The 21,847-nt window shown below is 39.5% G+C and overlaps 1 protein-coding gene across 2 annotated transcripts in view; it reads right to left on the bottom strand.

Moving 5' to 3' along the window:
• HMGCLL1 (3-hydroxymethyl-3-methylglutaryl-CoA lyase like 1) overlaps positions 1-11,923 on the bottom strand; it is a 33,422-nt gene extending 21,499 nt beyond the window's left edge. For both annotated transcript variants that reach the window (XM_053460067.1, XM_053460068.1), the window contains exons 1-4: positions 11,833-11,923; positions 2,581-2,716; positions 1,617-1,694; positions 1,079-1,186 (exon numbers count right to left, since the gene is read on the bottom strand). In XM_053460067.1, the coding sequence (XP_053316042.1) occupies positions 1,079-1,186; positions 1,617-1,694; positions 2,581-2,679 (285 nt within the window). In that variant the 5' untranslated portion in view covers positions 2,680-2,716; positions 11,833-11,923. The remainder of the gene's footprint in view (positions 1-1,078; positions 1,187-1,616; positions 1,695-2,580; positions 2,717-11,832) is intronic.
• Positions 11,924-21,847: the final 9,924 nt, after the last annotated feature.

Here is a 21,847-nt window from a genome sequence, read left to right as displayed (position 1 = left end):
CTTGCAGTACCACAATATACACGTTGATTTGCAGTGTAGCTGTGTTAAATAACATCTTATCACTATAGCAACCACATGTTGGCTAATAAATGCAGTTTCAATAAGATCACTTTTTAATATTTGCTCTTTAATCAATTCACATAGCTAACCCCCAATGACCCAACGCTCTTACGATAAGTATCTGTTGTTTTGGGAACCTAATTATGTAGAAATATGAACACAGTAAGAGTTCTAGTATGTCAGGTTCCAAGCTAACCATGCAAACTGCAATGCTGTACAAGAACTGGTGGGAAAAACCATGAATGTATTGTAATATTATATGCTACTATTCTTTTATTAACAAGTGATGCCCTCTTGCTCCTGTTTTCGCATGTCTTGTCACATTTGTTTAATATTGGATATTTTACTTTGACCTCTGCTATAACCTTTCTCTTCCCTGTGGGCTAACATGGAAATAGGTCCAATTCATCTAGCTATAATCAATTTACAGGTGTATTGTCTGTGCTTTTAAATGATTTGCTTTTGTCATCTGTCATTGTCATGTGAAATAATCTATTTAATTCATTTAATAATACCCAGAATCCCTTGTGGCTGTGGCAGCATCATGAGATTTCTGAGAAAAAAAACAAGCCTTCTGGCTTGTCTGGTGTCTGTAGATGAGTGTTTAACAATGCTTCTACTACCCCTTTAATAATACAAACATTAAAATCAGCCCTCAAGCTATACATAAACGAACAGTTTTTCCTGTTTATAAAAGTGTATAATTTTGCAATAACTGAACTCCCTTCAGCCTTGCTGTGACATGCTGTTCTGCTAAAGCCGCAATGACAATAGCATGGACAATAGCCTCTATATTGTTTACTGAACCCAGCTACAGAGGGTATTGGAAGTGAGAATGCATGCACTTGCAATCCCAGTGCACGTACAAGCCCACAAATAAAAATTACCCGGCACACTTTACCCACCGTTATCAGAAGTCAGCTTTTGTACCTTTTAATTGTACCATGTGAATACATTTATACGTTCCTAGAAATTGTAAAGCAACTGTATATCAAAAAAATATATATAATTATCGTACCTGAGGGACCCATTTTGAAGAAACAAAGCTAGTCACCTCAATGACTGACAATCCTGATTCAGAAAGACGATTGATTAACTCAATTTTAACATCAGTTGGTACAAATGTCTGTGGAAAGAGTCATTAATCAGTCTCCAAGTCATTGATTTTTGCATATTTTATTTTTGGATTCAGATTGAATTAGTTTTATATGCATTTATAGATTCACCAACATAGCATGAGTGACTTTCTTGAAGGGTGAAATGAATTTGTCGACTGCACAGCTTTTCTTTCCCTATTAGCTTAATGCATATTTGGCAAAGTGTTTGGAGTAAGCATAACAACATCATTATTTTGCAACAGTAGAAAGAGTTATAATGCAATACATCTTTATTAAATTTAATGTATAAAAATGAGCATATTTAAATATTTAAATCGTTTGCCCTACACTTTGTGAATAGACTGATACTCAATACTTCCTTGTACTGTACAATTACAGTGTGTGTGTTACCGTATTTGTAATGATGTGGCATGTCATTTAGGCACAATCTGAAAATACCTTTTCATTTTGTAATCCATCTCTTGGCCCCACTTCTACTATTTTTACACACTGAGGGAATCCAGTTACATGTGATTCCTAAAACAGAGCAATCATTATGAAACAGTGAAAAATAGTTATTCAAGCAGGGACTTCAGTTGTGATGCACTAGTTATAAGATCATTGAAATTCTTATATATCAATACATAAGAAATATATATAATCAGAAAAGAATATGAGGATATCTCCAATAATCCTGAGGTTCTAAGATTGGTGGGAACCTTTACGAGTTCCAAAGTATGAACGCATGCACCATTCTTTCCGAGTGTCAAATAGAATCATTCATGTCATTTCATGCCTTTAAGTAATATAAATTCCCCAGACCATCCAGTCAAAAAAGTGCTAATGTCAACGTGTGCAGGGCACTTTTTTAAAACTTTCCCCTAATTTCATTCAGTAGAAACCACTATTTGAAATATGAGCAAAATGTGGACAAACATACTACAGGACACAAAAGCAGAACTTCCGTGGAGCAAGAGATGTAGATGCCCCAGGGACTGCAAGGTGGGGAGCACACGTCAGCCACCTGGAGGCAATACCTCTGCTCCCTTTTCTGCTTCCAACCATTTCTAGAATGTGATGCCAGCACAGAGTGGGTACTCCAATCCTGCCCCAGATGCCAAGAGTCCTAGTTCTGCATCATTCATATGCATGTACATAAATCTATATTGCAACGGTTTTTGGAGTGTTAATCTGCCCATGATAACAACATTTTCTCACTCATATCCATATGTTTAGTAAATGGTTTTTAAATCTCCTAGTGCAAAACTGAAAGTTATTGAAATACATGGGGGTGTGGAAGTACAATTGCATGTGATTTGACTGGAGGAGAAGAAAAATATGATCAAAAGCGTAAATTGAAAGTGCATTATCAATTCTTACTAAAATTGTCTTCATATACATTTAAAATAAACTGTTTATTTACCTGTTCAGAAGGTGGTGTAACATCGCCAATCCAGATTTGATCCCTCAGGAGATGCTGGTAGCTAAGGCAATGTTTTACTGCAGATGGAACATTGCCCATTGGGTAATGTCGCTTTTGTTTGCATCCAAATACAAAACTAAAAAGCAACCAAAATAAATAACTTTTTTACTTATGTAAAAGACAGGAATGAAACAGATATTTAGCATGAGGTATGTATGACTGGCATTGTCTAGCTTAGGATATCATGCTGCCACCCAGGTTTTAAAACTTGACCAGCAAACACAGGAATTATATGTGTTCTTTAAGAATGTATTATATTATAAAATGTTCATTTCTGAAAATTCAATATTCACATAGTCAAGTGTTTAAAGGAGATTGGGCTATGTTTAGCATAATAAATTTCATGTATAGCACATACTGAAATTTACAAAAGCTGCATAGTTATCTAACCTCCCAGAAAAATTGAATTTTAAACAGAGTGTGTTTCTAAGTTAAATTGCATAATATATACTATGCAGCAGAATTTATGATTTGTATTCCACATGAATTGCCCTGTATAGGACCTAATATGTTTTGTTAACCCCTTTGTACCCTTCGTGACTGAGGCTGTTTTAACATTTCTGTAATGTTTGAGTTATAGGGCTTTTTTTAATCTGGTCATTCTGCACCCATGTTCTATTTGGGACATCTTTGAAGCCAGGACATTCTATTTACTCCATCACACCCCATATATTTTTGAAAACTAGACACCCCAGGATATTTCACATGGTGTTATTTTTACACTTCTTTGCACTAATTGTACCACCAACCTTTGTAAAATTTGTGACAGTAATTGTTTGTGGGTTTTTTACCCAAACACATTGCATTTCAGGCCTGAGTATATCCAGTCTCACTCTTGCGGAGCTTTCACATCTTCACTCCATACCTGAGGGCTTGGTAGGAATATACTGCTTGAATTCCAACCTTCCCTTATACCAGGGCTTGACAAATTTGTTGTGACTCTAGGCGCCAGCTAAAAAAGTTAGGAGCCAGAATTTTTTTTTAAAACTAACAGTTGGTTAGGAGTGATCTGATCATCATCAGCCCACTTACTAAACTCACAGCATTTGACCTGGAAGTACCCTGGACTTTCAGGTCAGTGCTGTTTTTTTTTTTTGTTTGGTTTTTTTGTTTAAATTTTTTTGGATATATATATATATTTTTTTAACGTTTTCAATGCTGATGTTCCATTGGAGCACAGCATTGACTGATATTTAGTCCCCACAAGCTTGTGGGGACAAATGTTAACCCCTGCAATGCCACGAATGTGTTATAGACAATTGTGGAATTGAAGGGGTTAACGCTGCACTGTTGCTCTCATGCAGTGGCGTCTCCAGCTTTCATATTTAGGGGGGGCACATGGGGGGCCAGGGACCAAAGTAGGGGGGCCAATTATAAAATGGTACATATACACTATATATATATATATATATATATATATATATATACACGTTAGACGTGCATTTTTAACTACATAATATGCACTTATTACCCCCTGCTTCCGATATATATTAATATTAGCTCCTGCTGCTGATATATATTAATATTAGACCCTGCTGCCGGTATATATTATTAGTCCCGGCTTCCGATATATATTAATATTAGCCCCTGCTGCCAATATATATAAATATTAAACCCTGCTGTCAATATATAAATATTAGACCCTGCTGCCAATATATAAATAAATATTAGCCCCTGCTGCCAATACATATATATACATATATATAAACATTAGACCCTGTTGCCAATATATTTTATAGTGAAAAAATTGGACCCTACCCAAGCATTTCCTTGGGTCCTGCTCAGCGCTCCCTTGCATGCAATCACTCCCTCCGCTACCACACCGAAAAAAATATATTTGCCACACTGACTGCAGATCGGGAGAAGACAGTGAGAGTCAGTCCTGCACCGTGACAGTGAGAGGTCCTCTCTCCTGTAATCATCCCCAGAGTCCCTTTGTCCCCTCATTCACTAAACCATACCGCTCTTTTACTTACACCCTGTAGTTCAGGTATAGATCAAATAAACAACACATGGAAACAACACATGCAACTGAATTAGACAAAAAAACCCTGTATTTGCATGTATACATAAATAATGTATGGAAACATAGCAGATACAGATCAACAGAATTATACACACTATTTGACATCCAAACAACTATAAATCATTTTTATCACATTATTAAAATCCCAGAAATCAAAAAAGTTAAAAGGCCCAAATAAATTAAGATTAGACATAATGGAATCAAACATTTGCTACTGCAAAAAATTTTAGATGAAAAAGTCCAGTTTTATTCAGCGCAACAAAACAGTGATAGCATTATTCTTAACAATATTAATGCATTAATGCATCACAACCATCTTAGCGCTGCGTCACCAAATGAACACCTCATTACAGATAACACAATGCATGCAGCTGCATATAACTAAGCTGAGTACCACTTGGTCTGAGAAGGCCTGTGAAACCAAAGGGGAATAGCGTCCTGTATACTGTAATCAAGAACTGAGTTTCACAAACTCTGAACCAACATCTACGTTTCCTTTTAATAATATATTCAGATTGAAATAAGAGTAAATAACACAAAACCTTTACTTTTCCTCTCACTGATTTCTAGGCCTAGAAAGTTTTGTCCTCTGAAGTGACCACAAAATCTGGATAAATACAAATTACAAAGTTCTATTTAACCCTCTACAGCAAGTAAAGTGCCAGGAAACAGATGACCAAACTCATATCAGGACAGGGTCTGCCACACTGACACCCAAATACACACCCCAGGGCAGGCTCTGCTGCCACATGGACCCCCACACCAGGATGGGATAACCTACTAATATTATTAAGTATATACTACTACTAGTATAAAAATGCTTTCCACATTGCTCTGTTTGTGTGTATTGCCCCTTGTGTATTTGTGCCCCCCCAGCCACCCTCCTTTGTGCATTTTTGCTATACACCCTTGTGTATTGATTTATTTGATGCCCCCAGCCAGCCCCCCTCCCTTGTGTATTGATTTATTTGATGCCCCCAGCCAGCCCCCCTCCCTTGTGTATTGATTTATTTGATGCCCCAAGCCTGCCCCCCTCCCTTGTGTATTGATGCACCAACCCCTTGTAATGGTTATTATAATGGCCCCCATACAAATGTGTATTAACCCCCCCTGATGTGTAATTATGTCCCCAGCCTGCCAGCCACCATCTTTATGTATTTTATTTTCCCAAGGCAGCCCCCCCCTTGTTAATGTGCCACCTCCAGTGAGATCTGGTGTACTTGCTCTAGTGCACTGCTCCTTGCTCTTAGAGCAAATAACACAAATATTAAATAATGGCATTTTTAACCCAAACATATTTAATGGGGGTTCTCCTTTTAATTTCAAATGACATTTGAAGACCCTCAACTATTTTTTTAAAATGAAATAATTACTTTTTTGAAGTCTTCGTTTTTCCGCCTTAACACCGCTGCTCTTGCTCTCCTACCGCGTGCTCCCTGTCATAGAGCATCTGTTCCGAAAGTGCCCGCCCCCTTGAGCATCACGGTGCATCTTCAAAGGGGCGGGACGAAGAGCCTCAGCGATTGGCAAGCCATTAAACGGCCGGCTGCTGACAGTTTCAAAGCGGTTTTAAAACCGAAGCGGTTTTAAAACCGCTTTGAAACTGTCAGCCGCATCGGCTGCAATTTCAGCTCAGACAGTTTCAAAGCGGCTGTAAAACCGCTTCGGTTTTAAAACCGCTTCGGTTTTACAACCGCTTTGAAACTGTCTGAGCTGAAATTGCAGCCGATGCGGCTGACAGTTTCAAAGCGGTTTTAAAACCGAAGCGGTTTTAAAACCGAAGCGGTTTTAAAACCGAAGCGGTTTTACAGCCGCTTTGAAACTGTCTGAGCTGAAATTGCAGCCGATGCGGCTGACAGTTTCAAAGCGGCTGTAAAACCGAAGCGGTTTTAAAACCGCTTTGAAACTGTCAGCCGCATCGGCTGCAATTTCAGCTCAATCTGCCGGCACACCGGGAAATGTCCCGGTCTCCCGGCGGTGGGCCGGGTCAAAGCAGCATCACATTTCAATTGGGGGGGCACACTGGGGGGCACAGCATAATGTAGGGGGGGCCATGGCCCCCTCTGGCCCCCCCCTGCCGACGCCACTGCTCTCATGGAGCGATCAGGCAGCAGGGGGGTGTTGGGGCTGGTCTCCACACTCATGTGGAGACCAAAGAACCCTCTCCCCCTGTCACTGAAGCTGCCTCTGGCAGCTGGGAAGCAATTGCTGGTCTATAGACCAGCCATTGCAGGGGGGAGTCTCTGATGACTGCTGTAGGCTTCCATGCCTACAGGAGTCATCAAAGGGCTTGTGGGGGCTCGTTTTTGCTGTTGCTGGTCTGCCTGGGCTTGCAGGCAGACCACCAGCAGCAGAGCCCCTGGAAAAACGGGAATTAACCCCTAAATGCCGCGATCGCGGCATTGAAGGGGTTACCGCTGCCCTGTCGCTCTCATGGAGCGATCAGGCAGCAGGGGGATGTTGTGTCAGGTCCCCACACTTGTGTGGGGACCCAATCAACGCTGAACCCCCTTTCCTGAAGCTGCCTGAAAACGCTATTGCAGGTTTTCCTGCAATTGCGGTTTCAGCCTACAGGATCACTCCGTGGGAGTGATCACAGGCTCTGGGGCGGGCTCTGAGTGGCTGTGCTGTCTGCCCAGACTCCTGGGCAGACAGCGGCAGCAGCGCCTCCGCGTCGTGACGCGGGGGCATTTTTGTGTGGATGTAAGAGGCTGACAAACTCCTAGGCGCCAGGACAAAATTCTGAGTCGCCATGGCGACCTGGCGCCTGGGATTTGTTGAGCCCTGCCTTATACTTTACCAGGGATTAGTGGAGGGCTTTTTATTGATGCTTATTAGCATTTAAGAAATTCTGGCACATCAATTGAGGTCCATGGCTGCTTGCTAAAAAAATGAGACACAATGTCCCCCAAGACATCATCTCCCAGGAAAAGCCACAAGAGAGTAAATCCTGCTGTATCAATATTGATGCCAAAAATTGCAGTAAAAGGAGGAATAGCTGGCCTACAATAATTAGGTGGCACCCACCCCTCAGGAGCAGTGCAATGACTACTTCTGACAGGGGGCCCAACATCCACACATAGATCACTAGCGGTATCTGTGAACTGACCAACATCAAAATCTGACGCTGAGTCAGTGGCCTCAGAATCTGAGGCCAAGAAGGCATAAGCCTCCTCAGTGCTTTAGAAGTGCTGCATCATACTAAAAAAGTTAGAGAAAAATGAACCCCTGGTGGGTAAAAAACAAGGTGTTTTTACATTTTATTTTTTCTGACATTATCCTGGAACTGGGTGGTTCCCCTTATGTCATGATGACATTACTGGAGTTTATTATTTTTAAATGTTATTACATGTTTATTTTTTACCTGTTTTTATTTTTTTTTGTTTTTTGATTTGTATATTTTTTTATATTTAATATTTTAGCTGGGCTCCATTTCCCTGCATTGGTAATCACAGCATCTGTGATTAACCTGCAAGGAGAGCTCACTTGGTTTCCGATGAGCAGATGGACACCCTTGATTTTTATCTGTGTGTTGCTAAATGCCTCCATATCAAGGCATTTTAGCAACATCAGCTAAGCAAAGAAAGCGATCACTGATTGCTTTTAAAGCTCTTTTCAGCAGCCAGATGCCACCATATTCATTATGGTGAATCTGATTGCTCCTGAGAGAGATCACATGGTGCCCCTGCAACAATACCGATACATTGCAGCAATACTGTTTGAGCATATTTAGTCAGTTTCTAAACTCATTTAACCCCATGAGGTGCCAAGCACGTCATTTGTCCTTAAGGGGTAAATCTTGTTCTCTAGATACAACACACACAAAGAAAAAAACAAGTGTCTTTTTGGTAATTTAATACTTTCATGCTTACTACCATATTTGCTCGATTATAAGACAACACCCCAAATCTGAATATTAATTTAGGAAAAAAAGAAAAAGCCTAAATATAAGACGACCCTATAGGAAAAAAGTTTTACCAGTAAATGTTAATTCATGTAAACTATTTTTTTTAATAAAAGCTATGATTGAGAAAAATATTTTGGTTTTATTTCCTTCTATTTTCCAACCTGCCCCCCCAGTTATGCACATCTGTCCCAGAAATGCCTTATACCCCCTATATGCCACTGTGCCCCATGATATGCCTTTTAACCCTCTAAATGCCACTGTGCCCCATGATATGCCTTTTAACCCTATATGCCACTGTGCCCCATGATATGCCTTTTGACCCCCTATGTGCCACTCTGCCTCCAGAAATGCCTTATACCCCTATATGCCACTCTGGCATTAAGAGGGTTAAAAGGCATATTATGGGGCAGAGTGGCATATAGGGAGGTTTAAGGCATTTCAGGAGGCAGAGTGGCGTATAGAGAGTTAAAAAGGCATTTCTGGAGGCAAAGTGGCATTAAGGGGGTTAAAAGGCATTTAATAGAGCACTCTGCCTCCAGAAATGCTTTATGCCCCCCATTTAACACTCCCCCGCCCCCCCCAACTTACCGGTGCTTTTGAGTCCCCTGTCATGTAGCCAGGGCAGCATGTAGATGTCTACAAGACTTGCGTAGACAACTTACGCTGCAGCCGGAAGGAGGTGTGGCTAGCAGCGGGGGTTGTCTGCGTCCATCGCGCAGACAAGCCCCGACTGTCAGAGAGAACTCTGATCTCTGACAGCCGGGGAAGGTCTGCGCGATGGACGCAGACAAGCCCCGCTGCTAGCCACACCTCCTTCCGGCTGCAGTGTAAGTTGTCTAAGCGAATCGCGTATACATCTACACGCTGCCCCGGCTACACACCGGGGACTCAGAAGCACCGGTAAGTGGGGCGGGGGGGAGACAGGAGGATCCAGGTCCCCTGCAGCTGCGGGGGATCTGGATCTTAGTCGTCGCATAAGCAGACCTATTTGAGGTCTGATTATAAGACGACCCCGATTATAAGACGAGGGGTATTATGATTACCGTATTTGCTCGATTATAAGACAAGGTTTTTTTCAGAGCAAATGCTCTGAAAAATACCCCTCGTCTTATAATCGAGGTCTTCTTCTAATCAGACCTCAAATAGCTGGAAAAAAATATCCGCTGGGGCCAGGCTGCTTGCCAGTGCTTTGGTCGCGCGCAGCGTCTCTTGTACTAGCAACAGGAAGCCAGCAGAGTCATCAGATGACTCTGCCCCCTCTTTCTTCCTCGTGGGGCGGGACAAGAGAAGTTGCTCGCACAGCCGGACCCTTGCAGAAGTCTGCGAGTGAGAGATCTGCAGTTCAGGTAAGGGGTGGGGGTAGCAAGTATGTGTGGAATGAATGAGTATTTAAATGTTTGTGAATGAGTGTGTGTGTGATAGCATGTGTAAGGGGAAGTAGCATGGCATAGGGAGGCTGTAATCACACTCCTATCATCCCCAGGTTCCAGCATGTACTGGTTGCCTGGGCTTAACAGGAGTGTGGTCCCTCCAGAAATGCATTTTAACCCCTATATGCCACTGTGCCCCATGATATGCCTTTTAATATAAGGCATATCATGGGGCACAGTGGCATATAGGAGGGTATAAGACATTTTTGGAAGCAGAGTGGCATATAGAGGGTTAAAAGGCACATCATGGGGCAGAGTGGAAAATAGGGGGGTATAAGGCATTTCTGGGGGCAGAGTGTCAAGCCTGGGGGCAGATGTGCATAACTGGGGGGGGCAGGTTGGCAAATTAAAGGAAATAAAATAAATATATATTTTTCTCAATCATAGCTTTTATTAAATATGAAAAAATCATTTACATGAATTAATATTTACTAGTAAAACTTTTTTCCTATAGGGTAGTCTTATATTCAGGCTTTTTCTTTTTTTCTTAAATTAATATTTAGATTTTGGGGGGTCGTCTTATAATCTGGGTCATCTTGTAATCGAGCAAATACTGTATTTATTGATTTATATAGCACTGTCATATTCTGCAGCACTGTACAATGAGTAAACAGGACATAACACATTGTGCATAACGTAACAACTTTTACCTACAGAAACAAGGAAAGGAGGGCCCTGCACGATTACAAACTAATAATAATAATAATTCGGATGGCTGTTATTATTAATAATAATTCGGATCTGGCAGTTGTATGTGACTGAACAGTATGGTATAGCAGGAATCTGATATCTCACCAGGCCATGTTCAGTCATTAACTATTGTGGATTGGAATGGGATTTAAGGGTGTCCCCTAAACAACCAACACACATGAAAGTACTTTGTAGGTGCCTATATATGCATTACATAAAATTGGGAACAAAAAAGAATACCCTTCCTTAGTTGGAAGCTTCAGCTTTATAGCTTTCCTATCACCTCCGTGTCCCAATTGTTTTGTGCCACTGATTGTGCGTTTAAAGCAACGATCAATGGTAGGAAAGTGTGCTTTCCACACATGCGCATGGGGGTCTTCACTAAGCCAGTATTAGAGCTTACTGCCAGTAACTATATCATGCGCTGCATCGGCTGAACACAACATAGAAAATAGCTGGGGGCAGGGAAGGGGGCAAATGCATATCTCATCAGGCATTTGTAAAGAAAACACCATGTAAATGTTAAGGACCTCTCAGCTATCATACGCATTAAGGTGCATATGAAAGCTGGAGTGTTCCTTTAAGATCTTTATGTTGTGTGGGAGGAAGCAATCTAAAAACATCCTGTGGCCCATATGGCCAGTGTGTGTTTGTATGTTTCAGTAATGTAATGTAACAGTTGTGCCTGTTGATAACAATGTTACAATTTATCTGTGCATTTCTATACATCCATCAGTCACTCTGTTATTATTCTTTGATATATAGACATTCAACTAAATCCACCAAATCATACATATATCATAACTATATTAATCACATACAGGGTTAAGCTATTTTTTTTAGATGTTCAGCAGACCTACTCTCTTCTGTCATTCATTTAGATTGTCAGTTGTGTACAGATCTCTCACTATCTGCATTATGTGATCGCTCACAGCATTAAATATATACGATCAGGAGGGGTGCCTACTTTAAATAGATCTGTTTGAAACATAATTTTTTTTTCTGCTGTTTCTATAAAATGTTCCAAGTGTTATTCTGCTGTATTGTTTTATTTCAATCATTTCTATCCAGTAGCTCATAAGAAAGACAGTGCGTGTAATACAGCCGTTACAAATTGCCAAATCTCTCATTCTTCTTACCCATACAATAGCTGGAAATATTGCACTTCACCAGATGCTTCTACAGCAGCTCAATTCAAACTGGATATTCACATTACTGTGCACAGCTCAGCTAATGGAGCCTTCCACGCATGCTCAGTTGATACGCTCACATCTCTTAAAAGGGCCAAGACATAACAGAAATTTAAAAGGGCAATCTATGAATTTCCTTTAATAAATGCTAATTTTTTAAAATTTAAATCTGTTGCTTTATACTGTTTTTATTTTTTGGTACGCGGCTAATATAGCTTTTCGCTATTCTTTTCTGATACAAATGTAGTGTATTTCTGGTTCAAAAGAAGCCATATCATTTTAATTTTACTAGTTAAACCTCCAGCCCACTGAGAAATTTGCTGAAGGGTTGCAACATGATCACTACGTTTACTAAGCATTGGGTTGCCTTTTGAGCTTGACAAATGAGTGCCCCTTTTTAAACTTAACTGCCAACTTGACTCGAGTTGAATTTTAGTTATTAGATGTGTTTCTGTGTGTTAGCCTTTGGGTTTTTTCTATTTCCTACTCATTTTAAACATATTTTATCATTATTCTGATTCTGTAACCCCTCCAATGTCAAAGCGGTGAGCAGATTACTGCACTTTGTGACTGGAAGATTACTTTTAACAAATTAACAGTGAACATTTATAGACTAGTCTATAATGGATGAAACAGTAAATGTGTGCTCATGTCAGTATGACATACCGTTATCGAAAGCTCTAGTGCTCTGTCCCAAGTATTTGACCCAACATGGTTGGATGAGTTTGGTGTGGAAGAACTTGACTGGCCCGCACAGAGCCCTGACCTTAACCCCATCGAAATCATTTGGGATGAACTATAATGGAGATTATGAGCCAGGCCTTCACATCCAACATAAGTGCCTGTCCTCCCAAATGCTCTACTGGATGAATGGCCAAAAATTCATACAATAACACTTTAAAATCTTGTGGAAAACCTTCCCAAAAGAGGGGAAGCTGCAAAGGGGGTATTTAGAATATGATAAAATGACATAAAAATCCCTGTTTGTGTAAAGGTCTGGTGTCCCAATACTTTTGTCCATATAGTGTGTATATATATATATATATATAGATATATATATCTATATCTATATATATATATATATATATATATATAGATATAGATATATATATCTATATATATATATATATATATATATATATATATGTATTATTTTATAAGAACATTAAAAAAAGCCCATCACAAAAAAATGGAAATAATTTTTGCTAGATGGCACTACCTTCTAAAATGGCCATTGATGTTCTTATTTACTTACATATATACATGCAGCCTCCAATGTTACAAACTTATATTGCATCTCTATTGACTTCAATAGGCTCCAAATTATTTATTGTAAGACACTTAGGGCTTTTTTAAACACTATATATATAGATAGACCATCATTTAGTATGAAATTTTTTTTTTAACAAAATAAGAAAAATGCCTAAAATTTTTTTCACGGTTTTACCTAAAAAAGTATACATAGCCACTGCTTGTGCATGTGAAAATATATATAGATACTGTATATTTATGTATTTTTCCTGATTTTGAAAACACCTATGTCACGTTTTGACATAAAAAGATTAAACTCGGATCTTGTAATCCATTTTTTAATTTTTTTCGTTTATTTGTATCCTAAATCTATGCGTCTGCACTAATTAATATCTAGTACCTAACAAAAGCAAGATTTAGGATTTTCTAATAGGGAGATTCATAAAACCTGGACCATTAATGTAAGTTGATCACTAGGGGTTTTTTTGTTCAGTTATGTGACTTTGCACACTGCAATTTGACAACCATCTGATTTGTTAAGAAAGAATTACACACAAAATGTTCCTGATAAATTTTACACTATTTGAAAAAACTACAGCTGATCAATTATTTTCCCATTTGTCCTGCATTTTGCTGCACCTAATGTGTTAACAAAACAGTTGTTTGTTTTTTTTACATGTGCTAAGCATATTAAATGTAGGTTATCCACTCACACACTTGTGTGTGTCATGATGCTTAAAACTGTTTTTTTTTTTGTATTATGACTTTTTACAACACTCTTAGCTTTTAGTGCCAGGGAGCCAGAACACATGTCTCACCCTGGGAGGCCACAGCAGTTTTGATTGTTTTGCTATAGTTGTTACTTGGAGACAAACAGCCTATAATTTACCTAAGGAAATATATATATTTTTCAGGATAAATCAAACTATTCATAATTTAGTGTAAACCATGAATCTGATCACATTATAGAATGGGAAAATACTAAATTGAGGATTTAGAGTCCCACCCACCTTAGTAAATGGATCCAATAAATATGCACCCTGCAGGTGACCACACAAAACATATTGCGGTGCAGGCACACATGAGTTAATGCCATGTAATGAGAGGTCATCTTTTTTAATTATTTAATTTTTATAAAAATAACATTCTGTTGTTTATTTTTTATATATATATATATACACATGAGCCTATATTATATTATACTATATATTATATATATTATTTACATATTAAGTCTAATTAATTAGCCTGCAGTTGTGGGAAGAGAACTGGCTTGTTAAACAGTGCCTTTCTCTTCCACAACATCTGGCTAAAGCGGCCTTGGAACCTGGTACACCCATCTACTGTCCGGAGAAGTGTGGTCATCATGGAAGACTTGCAGCCCAAAAGACATACCTCTGCAGTGGTAAGAAGGCCATGCCACTGTTCATGAAAACACAGGGTACAAAAAAATGTCAGCAGGGGGACTGGACTAATGAAAATTATTTTAATATATTTGGCTATGGCAACAGGCTGGAGAGTGGTGGAAGAATGAATGTTTGCAGGCAAAGCATGGTAGAGGTTCCTTGCATGTTTGGGGCTACATTTCTACAAATGGAGTTGTGAATTTGGTCAGAATTAATGGTCTCCTCAATGCTGAGAAGTACAGGCAAATAATTATCCATCATGCAATATCATCAGGGAGGCATCTGACTGGCCCCAAATGTATTCTCCAATTAGGACCTGGAAGTCCTGGAAGTGATGGGATGGCCCCCACAGAGCCCTGATCTCAACATCATCATCAGACAGGTACTGCGGCTGTCTAAATCCACACAAGAACTGTGCCAACTTCCCTCAAAAATCATGTGCAAGTATACCTAGAAGAATAAATGCTGTTTTGAAGGCAAAGGGGGGGTCACACCAAATATCGATTTAATTTAGATTTGTCTTATGTTCACTTATGTGCATTTTGTTAAATTACAAAAAGAAACAATTACCATGTCTATTATTGAAAGCATTTTTTTACACCTGCCAGCACAGTACTGTATAGATATCAACTTGACTAATTACTTATTAAAAAATAGAACCTAGCATTGTTAACAGTTAAAATAAAACTGAAGCTTTAACATCAAGGTTAACCCTTACCAAAAACTTAATGCAAATATAATATTTTATTGTTTTTTATAATTCTAAAATATTACATTTAATATATATTTAAATGCAAATCAGGTCGACTGCTTGAAAATGTTACATTTAAGGTAATGAATGTTTTTACATTGCAAACATTTTATCTGTACATTTTATCTCTGCCATTCCTTAAATGTAAATCATATGATTTGTTTATGCTAGAACAAACAATGGATGTAGTAATTTGCAGTACGGATAGAGAAATGTTTTTTTTTTCTGTGAGACTTAAATCAACAAGAAGGAATTACAGTGACTTTAGCTTTCTTTTCAAACCCATGAACAAAGATTGTTCAAACTTTACAGCCACATTAAAATAAATTATTAGGGTCATAAACTACAGTTTGTTTGAAAGGATAAGAATGTATGCACATTTATAGATAGTAGTAACTCATATCTCTTCTTAAAGCTTGCTCTCTGAGTGTCTCTCGTATGTCACTTAGGGAAAATATATATTTTAGTATTTTTTAACATTTGTTAATAGATGGTTGAGAGTGATCTTTCACAAATCCAGACTTTTGTTTGGATTTTGCAGGGGTAAAACTCTTGTTTTTGGTAATCATTAAACATTAACGTTTTTTCAATGGGAAGACTGAAGCTTTATTATTTTATTTTTCATACAGGGCCTGTAATATGGCAAAAAAATACTCAGAAGCCACAGAGAAACGAGGATGGAAAGGGTATGATATCTCACCTTATCATTCATGGTAAATTAAGAAAAAAATCCTTATTAATATTATCTTTTATTTATATAGATCCAATAATTTATACAGTGCTTCTTCAAGTACACACATCCAGAGCCGGCCTTAGGCGTTGTGGCGCCCTGTGCGGACTACTCCTCTGGCGCCCCCCCCTCACTACCCCCCCTCTCTGCCCCTTCAAACTACCCGCCCTCTCTGCCCCTTCAAACTACCCCCCCTCAAACTACCCCTCCCCTCTACCCCTTCAAACTACCCCTCCCCTCTGCCCCTTCAAACTACCCCTCCCCTCTGCCCCTTCAAACTACCCCTCCCCTCTGCCCCTTCAAACTACCCCCCCCTCTGCCCCTTCAAACTACCCCCCCCTCTGCCCCTTCAAACTACCCCCCCTCTGCCCCTTCAAACTACCCCCCCCCTCTGCCCCTTCAAACTACCCCCCCTCTGCCCCTTCAAACTACCCCCCCCCACTTACCTTGTTGCCGGAGTCCTGCGGTAAGAGCGGGAGGCATCCGTCTTCTCGCTCTGCCGGCATTTCATGTTGAGCGCCGGTATAGTCCGGCGCTCAACATGAGATGCTGGCACCGCGACGGAGTCACGGAGAGTAAGGGGCGCCGAGCGGTTGCCGAGAACTTCACGAGCAACCGCTCGGCGCCCCTGACCGGGACTTAGATTAAAGCATCGTTTTTTTTTTAAACTTTATTTAACATCAATGATGTTAAATAAAGTTTAAAAAAAAACAAAAAAAAAAAAACTATGCTTTAATCTAAGTCCCGGTCAGGCGCCCCTGCAACCATGGCGCCCTGTGCGGTCGCACAGGTCGCACACCCCTAAGGCCGGCCCTGCACACATCAAAAGGGGATGACAAAAATAGAACTGACGGACTAAGATAAACCGATACATTTGGTAAAGGGGAGACTGTTTGATAAAAATGATGTCTCTCTCTTGCTCCACAGCCCTGACAAATGGGCTTTGTGTAATGGTTCAGGGCCACGACTCATAGTCAATATGTGTCCATAGCTTAGAATGGCCATTTTAAGACAGTAGGTGTAGTGTGCACATGTGCACATAGTTTTCCTTTGGTATTAATGCTCGGTTAAGGCCTACCTATATGAGTACCGACCGAGGTTCTACTGATCTAAAACATTATTGTTCTTAACATATTTGGTTTAACGGCCCACAATTTATGCTTAGGCAGTTTGCATAATACAATTTGTAGTTGAGAGGCTACTCACACCACCCTTGAAGTTGGTCCAAACTTGTAACCCACAGGTTAAGAACCCCAAGTCTAAAACATATATATACACCAATTTATCATTTTATAAATTTTATTTGTCATTCTTATGTAGAAGAGTTTATTGATTCAGTCTGGAAATACATTTCCCACCCCCCCACCCAAATGCCTTTTATATACGTCATTGAATAGCTAATTGTTCAGTTTTCTGAAGTGCTATTTTATTATTGTTAATATGTTTTCAATGGAGCCCATATCATCACGTTCATAGTTTCCATTAAAAAACAACCCAGATTTCAACATTCCATCAAAAAGCCACTTTGTTCTGAAATATGATTGCTATTTACTGGTAAGTAATTATAAGCTTTTTACTAATGACACATAGCCTTGATACAATATAGAAACTGAACTATTAACTGTGCCTAGCTATTTCTTGACCTTTTCTACATTATGTCTGAGTTGTTTAAATGCTTCCCACTCACAATAGTAACACTTATGAGGATGCAATAAATAATTTATATGTGTATTTAAAGTGGATGTTTTACTCTTTCCAAATATTATATTTTTCAGTTCAGTATGTTATAAAACTGTGTAGTGGTGTTTACAAAATAAAAAAATCAGTCTAAACATTAGTAATCCCCTTTATGTGTATATAAGGTTTCCAAGTAGCCGATATTTGACCAGCTTGACTGTTTTTTTAACCCCTTCAGTCCCAGGGGTTTTTGGTACCTTAAGTTTAGAACTATTTTGCCCTTTTTACCATATGTGGGTTTAATAAAGATTCCCTTTTCCGTGTTTGATGTACCCACACGAATTATACATCCTTTTTTCAGAACAAATAGGGCTTTCATTTGATGCATTCAAAAAATAATAATAATATTTTTTATTTATATTGCACTGTTATTGGTGCAATATGGATAGAAATACCTCCAGGGACATCTGGAAAATGTTGGTATGCCAGTGATGTCACTTACATCCTAAGCAACATTATATATGGTTACAAAATGGCAAATAAAAGTTCCTGCAAGGAAGACATCAATGATGAAATGACTGCCTGAAAAGTGTCAAAATTGTCCTAGTGAAGAACCCTGGGTTGTTTACTTTTCAGCAACATATGGTTTATGTTTTTTTTATATATATATATATCTGTGACCATTATTGTAGTTATAGGCTCACCCAGCCAAATTTTTAAAAAATAAACTTGAAAAAGTGAAGCACACCTTATAATATTTGCCCTATAAGGCTAAAAGACGTCGAGAGGGGTTTCCAAATCAGGACAAGTTAATGAATATTTTTTATATGTGTCCCATCAGTTCTAGCTGTGTATGATTTATACACATGAAAAGTTAAGGTTTTTTTCCATTTTGTTAGAATTTTATTCAAACAAAGTAATGTATTACGCATCAGAAAAGCCTTTATATATATATATATAAGTAGAGGGGATAAACGTAATGAGCTAGGAAATCACAGTTAAAGACAGGGCCGGTCGAAGACTTAACGCCGCCTGGGGCGAAGTTTAAAACGCCGCCCCCCCCGCCGACGCCGGGGGGGGGCGGCGGCATTTTAAACTTCGCTGACGGCATTATCTACCCCCGCCCCCCCCGGTACTTACCTTTAAACAGTCCTGCGGCGAGTCTCCCTGCTCTGCCACGGTGCCGGCTTGTAATGCTGAGCGCCGGAAATTGACGTCACTTCCGGCGCTCTGCATTACAAGCCGGCACCGGGACCGAACAGGGAGACTCGCCGCAGAGGAGAGAGAGAGAGGGGCGCCGAGCGGGTAAGCGAAAACCACTCTGTGCCCCTCTCTCTCCTCCGCTTCAAAAAAAAAAACAAAAAAAAAGCGCTTGGGGCGGCAAAGTGCCCCCCCTTCTAAAGTGCCGCCTGGGGCAATTGCCCCAGTCTGCCCCATTATAGGGCCGGCCCTGGTTAAAGACATAACAAAAACATGATAATTGCTCTGGTTGATTTTGGAATACAGTGTAAAATAAACCTGGCCCTTAAGGGTTAACACTGGAGTGCCAAACAAAAGTGTGATAGGATACCATAAATGGTGTGCCTTATTGATGAATGAGTGTATGGCACCACAGCTGTTATGTGGGGCACTATTACTGTTATGCTTTGTTAAGGCTAGTTTTGAATTTAGAAACCTTGATCTTACTTACTGTTCTTACAATATGGATAATTATTCCTGTGTCATCTTATTATCTCTCTTGGAGAAACTGATTATGGTTGTCTTTAATGGCTTGGGGAGGGGAACATTAAAAGTGGGGCCAGGGGTCCCTACTTGCTGCAGTGTCATTTATGTTGTTCTCTGTGTTGCATTTGTTTGCAAACTTGTGCTGGCAATGATCAAGCATTCATATTGTAATGGTGTACCGGCGCTTGCGCTGCCACACCTGATCTGTTGGCAGTAAACCAGCGATGCTAGCTTCTGGTAACAGGGGTGATTATAGGCTCTTGACATACAGGTAGATCCAAAAAGGTCAACTTTTTCTGCCTGTATGTCCATAGGGGAATAAAGGGGGTTAAAGAGAGACAAACCCACTCCTTTTCTGAAGTATAATTGGTGATGGCTTCCTTGGAGAGGAAATAAAATACTCTGCAGATAGCAGTTTGGTTTTGTGTTTTAAGAAGTCAGCGCTATTGTTTGCATGAAAGATGTGGTTTCAACACCTTGACTTAAATATTCATTATGAAATCCCAGCTGTAGTGAGCTTCTCCCGTAGGATTTATGTCGGATATATCTCTGAATGAATACATGTTGTGCATATCTGTGTCTGTAAGCATGCATGCAAGTATGTGCATTATGCCCAGGCTCAAATTAAGGATTTGTTTATTATAATTTAAAAGGATAAGGATAGCAATGTTTTTTTCTTCAGTGAGGACTGAAGCAAATATATATATTATTACTGAATACAGAAAAGACTAATAATCAAATTCTAATTTATAATAGGTATGGATTAAATTCAAATTAACAGTGGATTTTGGAGTTTGGTGATTTGGTCATGTAATGTGACGCACTCTATGCGAGCTGCTTTGAAACTCCATACAATTATTGTGTGTTTGTTAGGTTGTGGAGTTAGAGTGAGTTAATTTATGTTAGTTTATGATGTTAGAGTGTGATGTTAGAGTGAGCAAGATTGTGTGGGTGTTTGCATATTATGTTAGAGAACGTGTGTGTGTTAGCTTATGTATGCCAGTGTATGGTGTTAAGAGTGAGTGTGTATGTTTGCAAATGGTGCTAGAATTATGTTAGAGAGACTGTGTTTGAGTCATTGTGTGTGCTAGTATATGGTGTTTGTGTTACAGTGAGTATGTTAGCCTAAGGTGTATGTGCATAAGTGTATGATGTTAGAATGATTGGATGTGCATTGGTGTATGGTGTTAGTGCAGGTTTATACATGTGTATTTTTGTGTTTAAATGTGTGTTAGTTACTCTGAGGCCATTATATGTAGAGTAGCAGGCTTACACAAATCAGGGTTCCTATGTAACGGGTCAGGAATCAAAAAGTGATACCTTGTGCCTTTATCTGCATGTTTCCTCTAACGTTCTTGACATTTATTGTAAATTTATTTAGAGCAAGGTTATTTCTAGACATGCTGATGCTAACATAAGTGATTTTTTGCTGACTAAAATTAGGTAATAAATACAAAGTTCTAACTGTTATTGAAAATGGTATATAATTTATGTGGATACACAACAAGCGAAAACGAAGCCCACAGGGCTCAGAATGGGCCAGAGTGGACCCTTAACTGGGTGCCGAGCAGGGCTAGGCCTTGGCAGCATTTTTTGACTAAGGCAGGGGAAGGGTTAATGGAGGGTTATTTAAGGGGTGGATGCCACTAGGTTAGGCGCCATTTTGTTGTCACCTTACCACTTGTTGTTTGTCCCACCCCCCCTCCCCTTTTTTGTGATGAGTGTTGCTGGGGTATGTGTTTTTGTCACGGTCGTGCAGAAGCTTACCAGGTATCTAAGGGGGGTTAATGCTGTTGTGCTGGGAGAGCATTTGGTGGTACTTGCGATGGGAGGTTTCCTGGCAGGTGGAGCTGGGAACCTCAGGTCTGGGTTTGGGCATCCTGGTATGTCCTTCCCTGTGTGGTACCTGGGAAGCTTGGGGTGTTTTTTGTTACATTAAATGGTTAATGTTAATTATTCATGTTAATTATTTATGTTCGTTTATGTTATTTATTGGTTTTCCGTGTGTTGGTCATTGTCCTGTTAACGCACCTATTTTTGGTTTTAGGTCTGCGTAGCAATGGCTAACATTAAAATAAATCCACTGTGGCCTTTTCTAACCCAACCTTGGTTGTTGTTTATTTTTTGTGGGTGTTATGTGTTTCTGGGGAAGCATAGCACGGGAGTCAAGGCTGCTGCAGTCAGGGAGAAAATAACATTTGAATGAATGCATATCAAACTGCTAAAGTTTCTCTTAATAAGTGATTTACAATAGCCATGAATGTCAAGCAGTTAAAGCATACAAATACAAATAGTTTTAATAATACATCTCATCAAAAGGGGGAGCTCATGTAGCGTTACTTTTTCAGAACAACAAGAAAGTATTGGTATAGCTAAAAGTAAGTAGTTTATGGTGTGAGAAAATATTGGGTATAAAAAAAAATA

Source organism: Spea bombifrons, chromosome 3 (genome assembly GCF_027358695.1).
Source record: "Spea bombifrons isolate aSpeBom1 chromosome 3, aSpeBom1.2.pri, whole genome shotgun sequence".
Lineage (NCBI taxonomy): Eukaryota > Metazoa > Chordata > Amphibia > Anura > Pelobatidae > Spea > Spea bombifrons.
The sequence above is the reverse complement of the archived record's forward strand: the minus strand, read 5'-3'. Positions and strand labels throughout refer to the sequence as shown.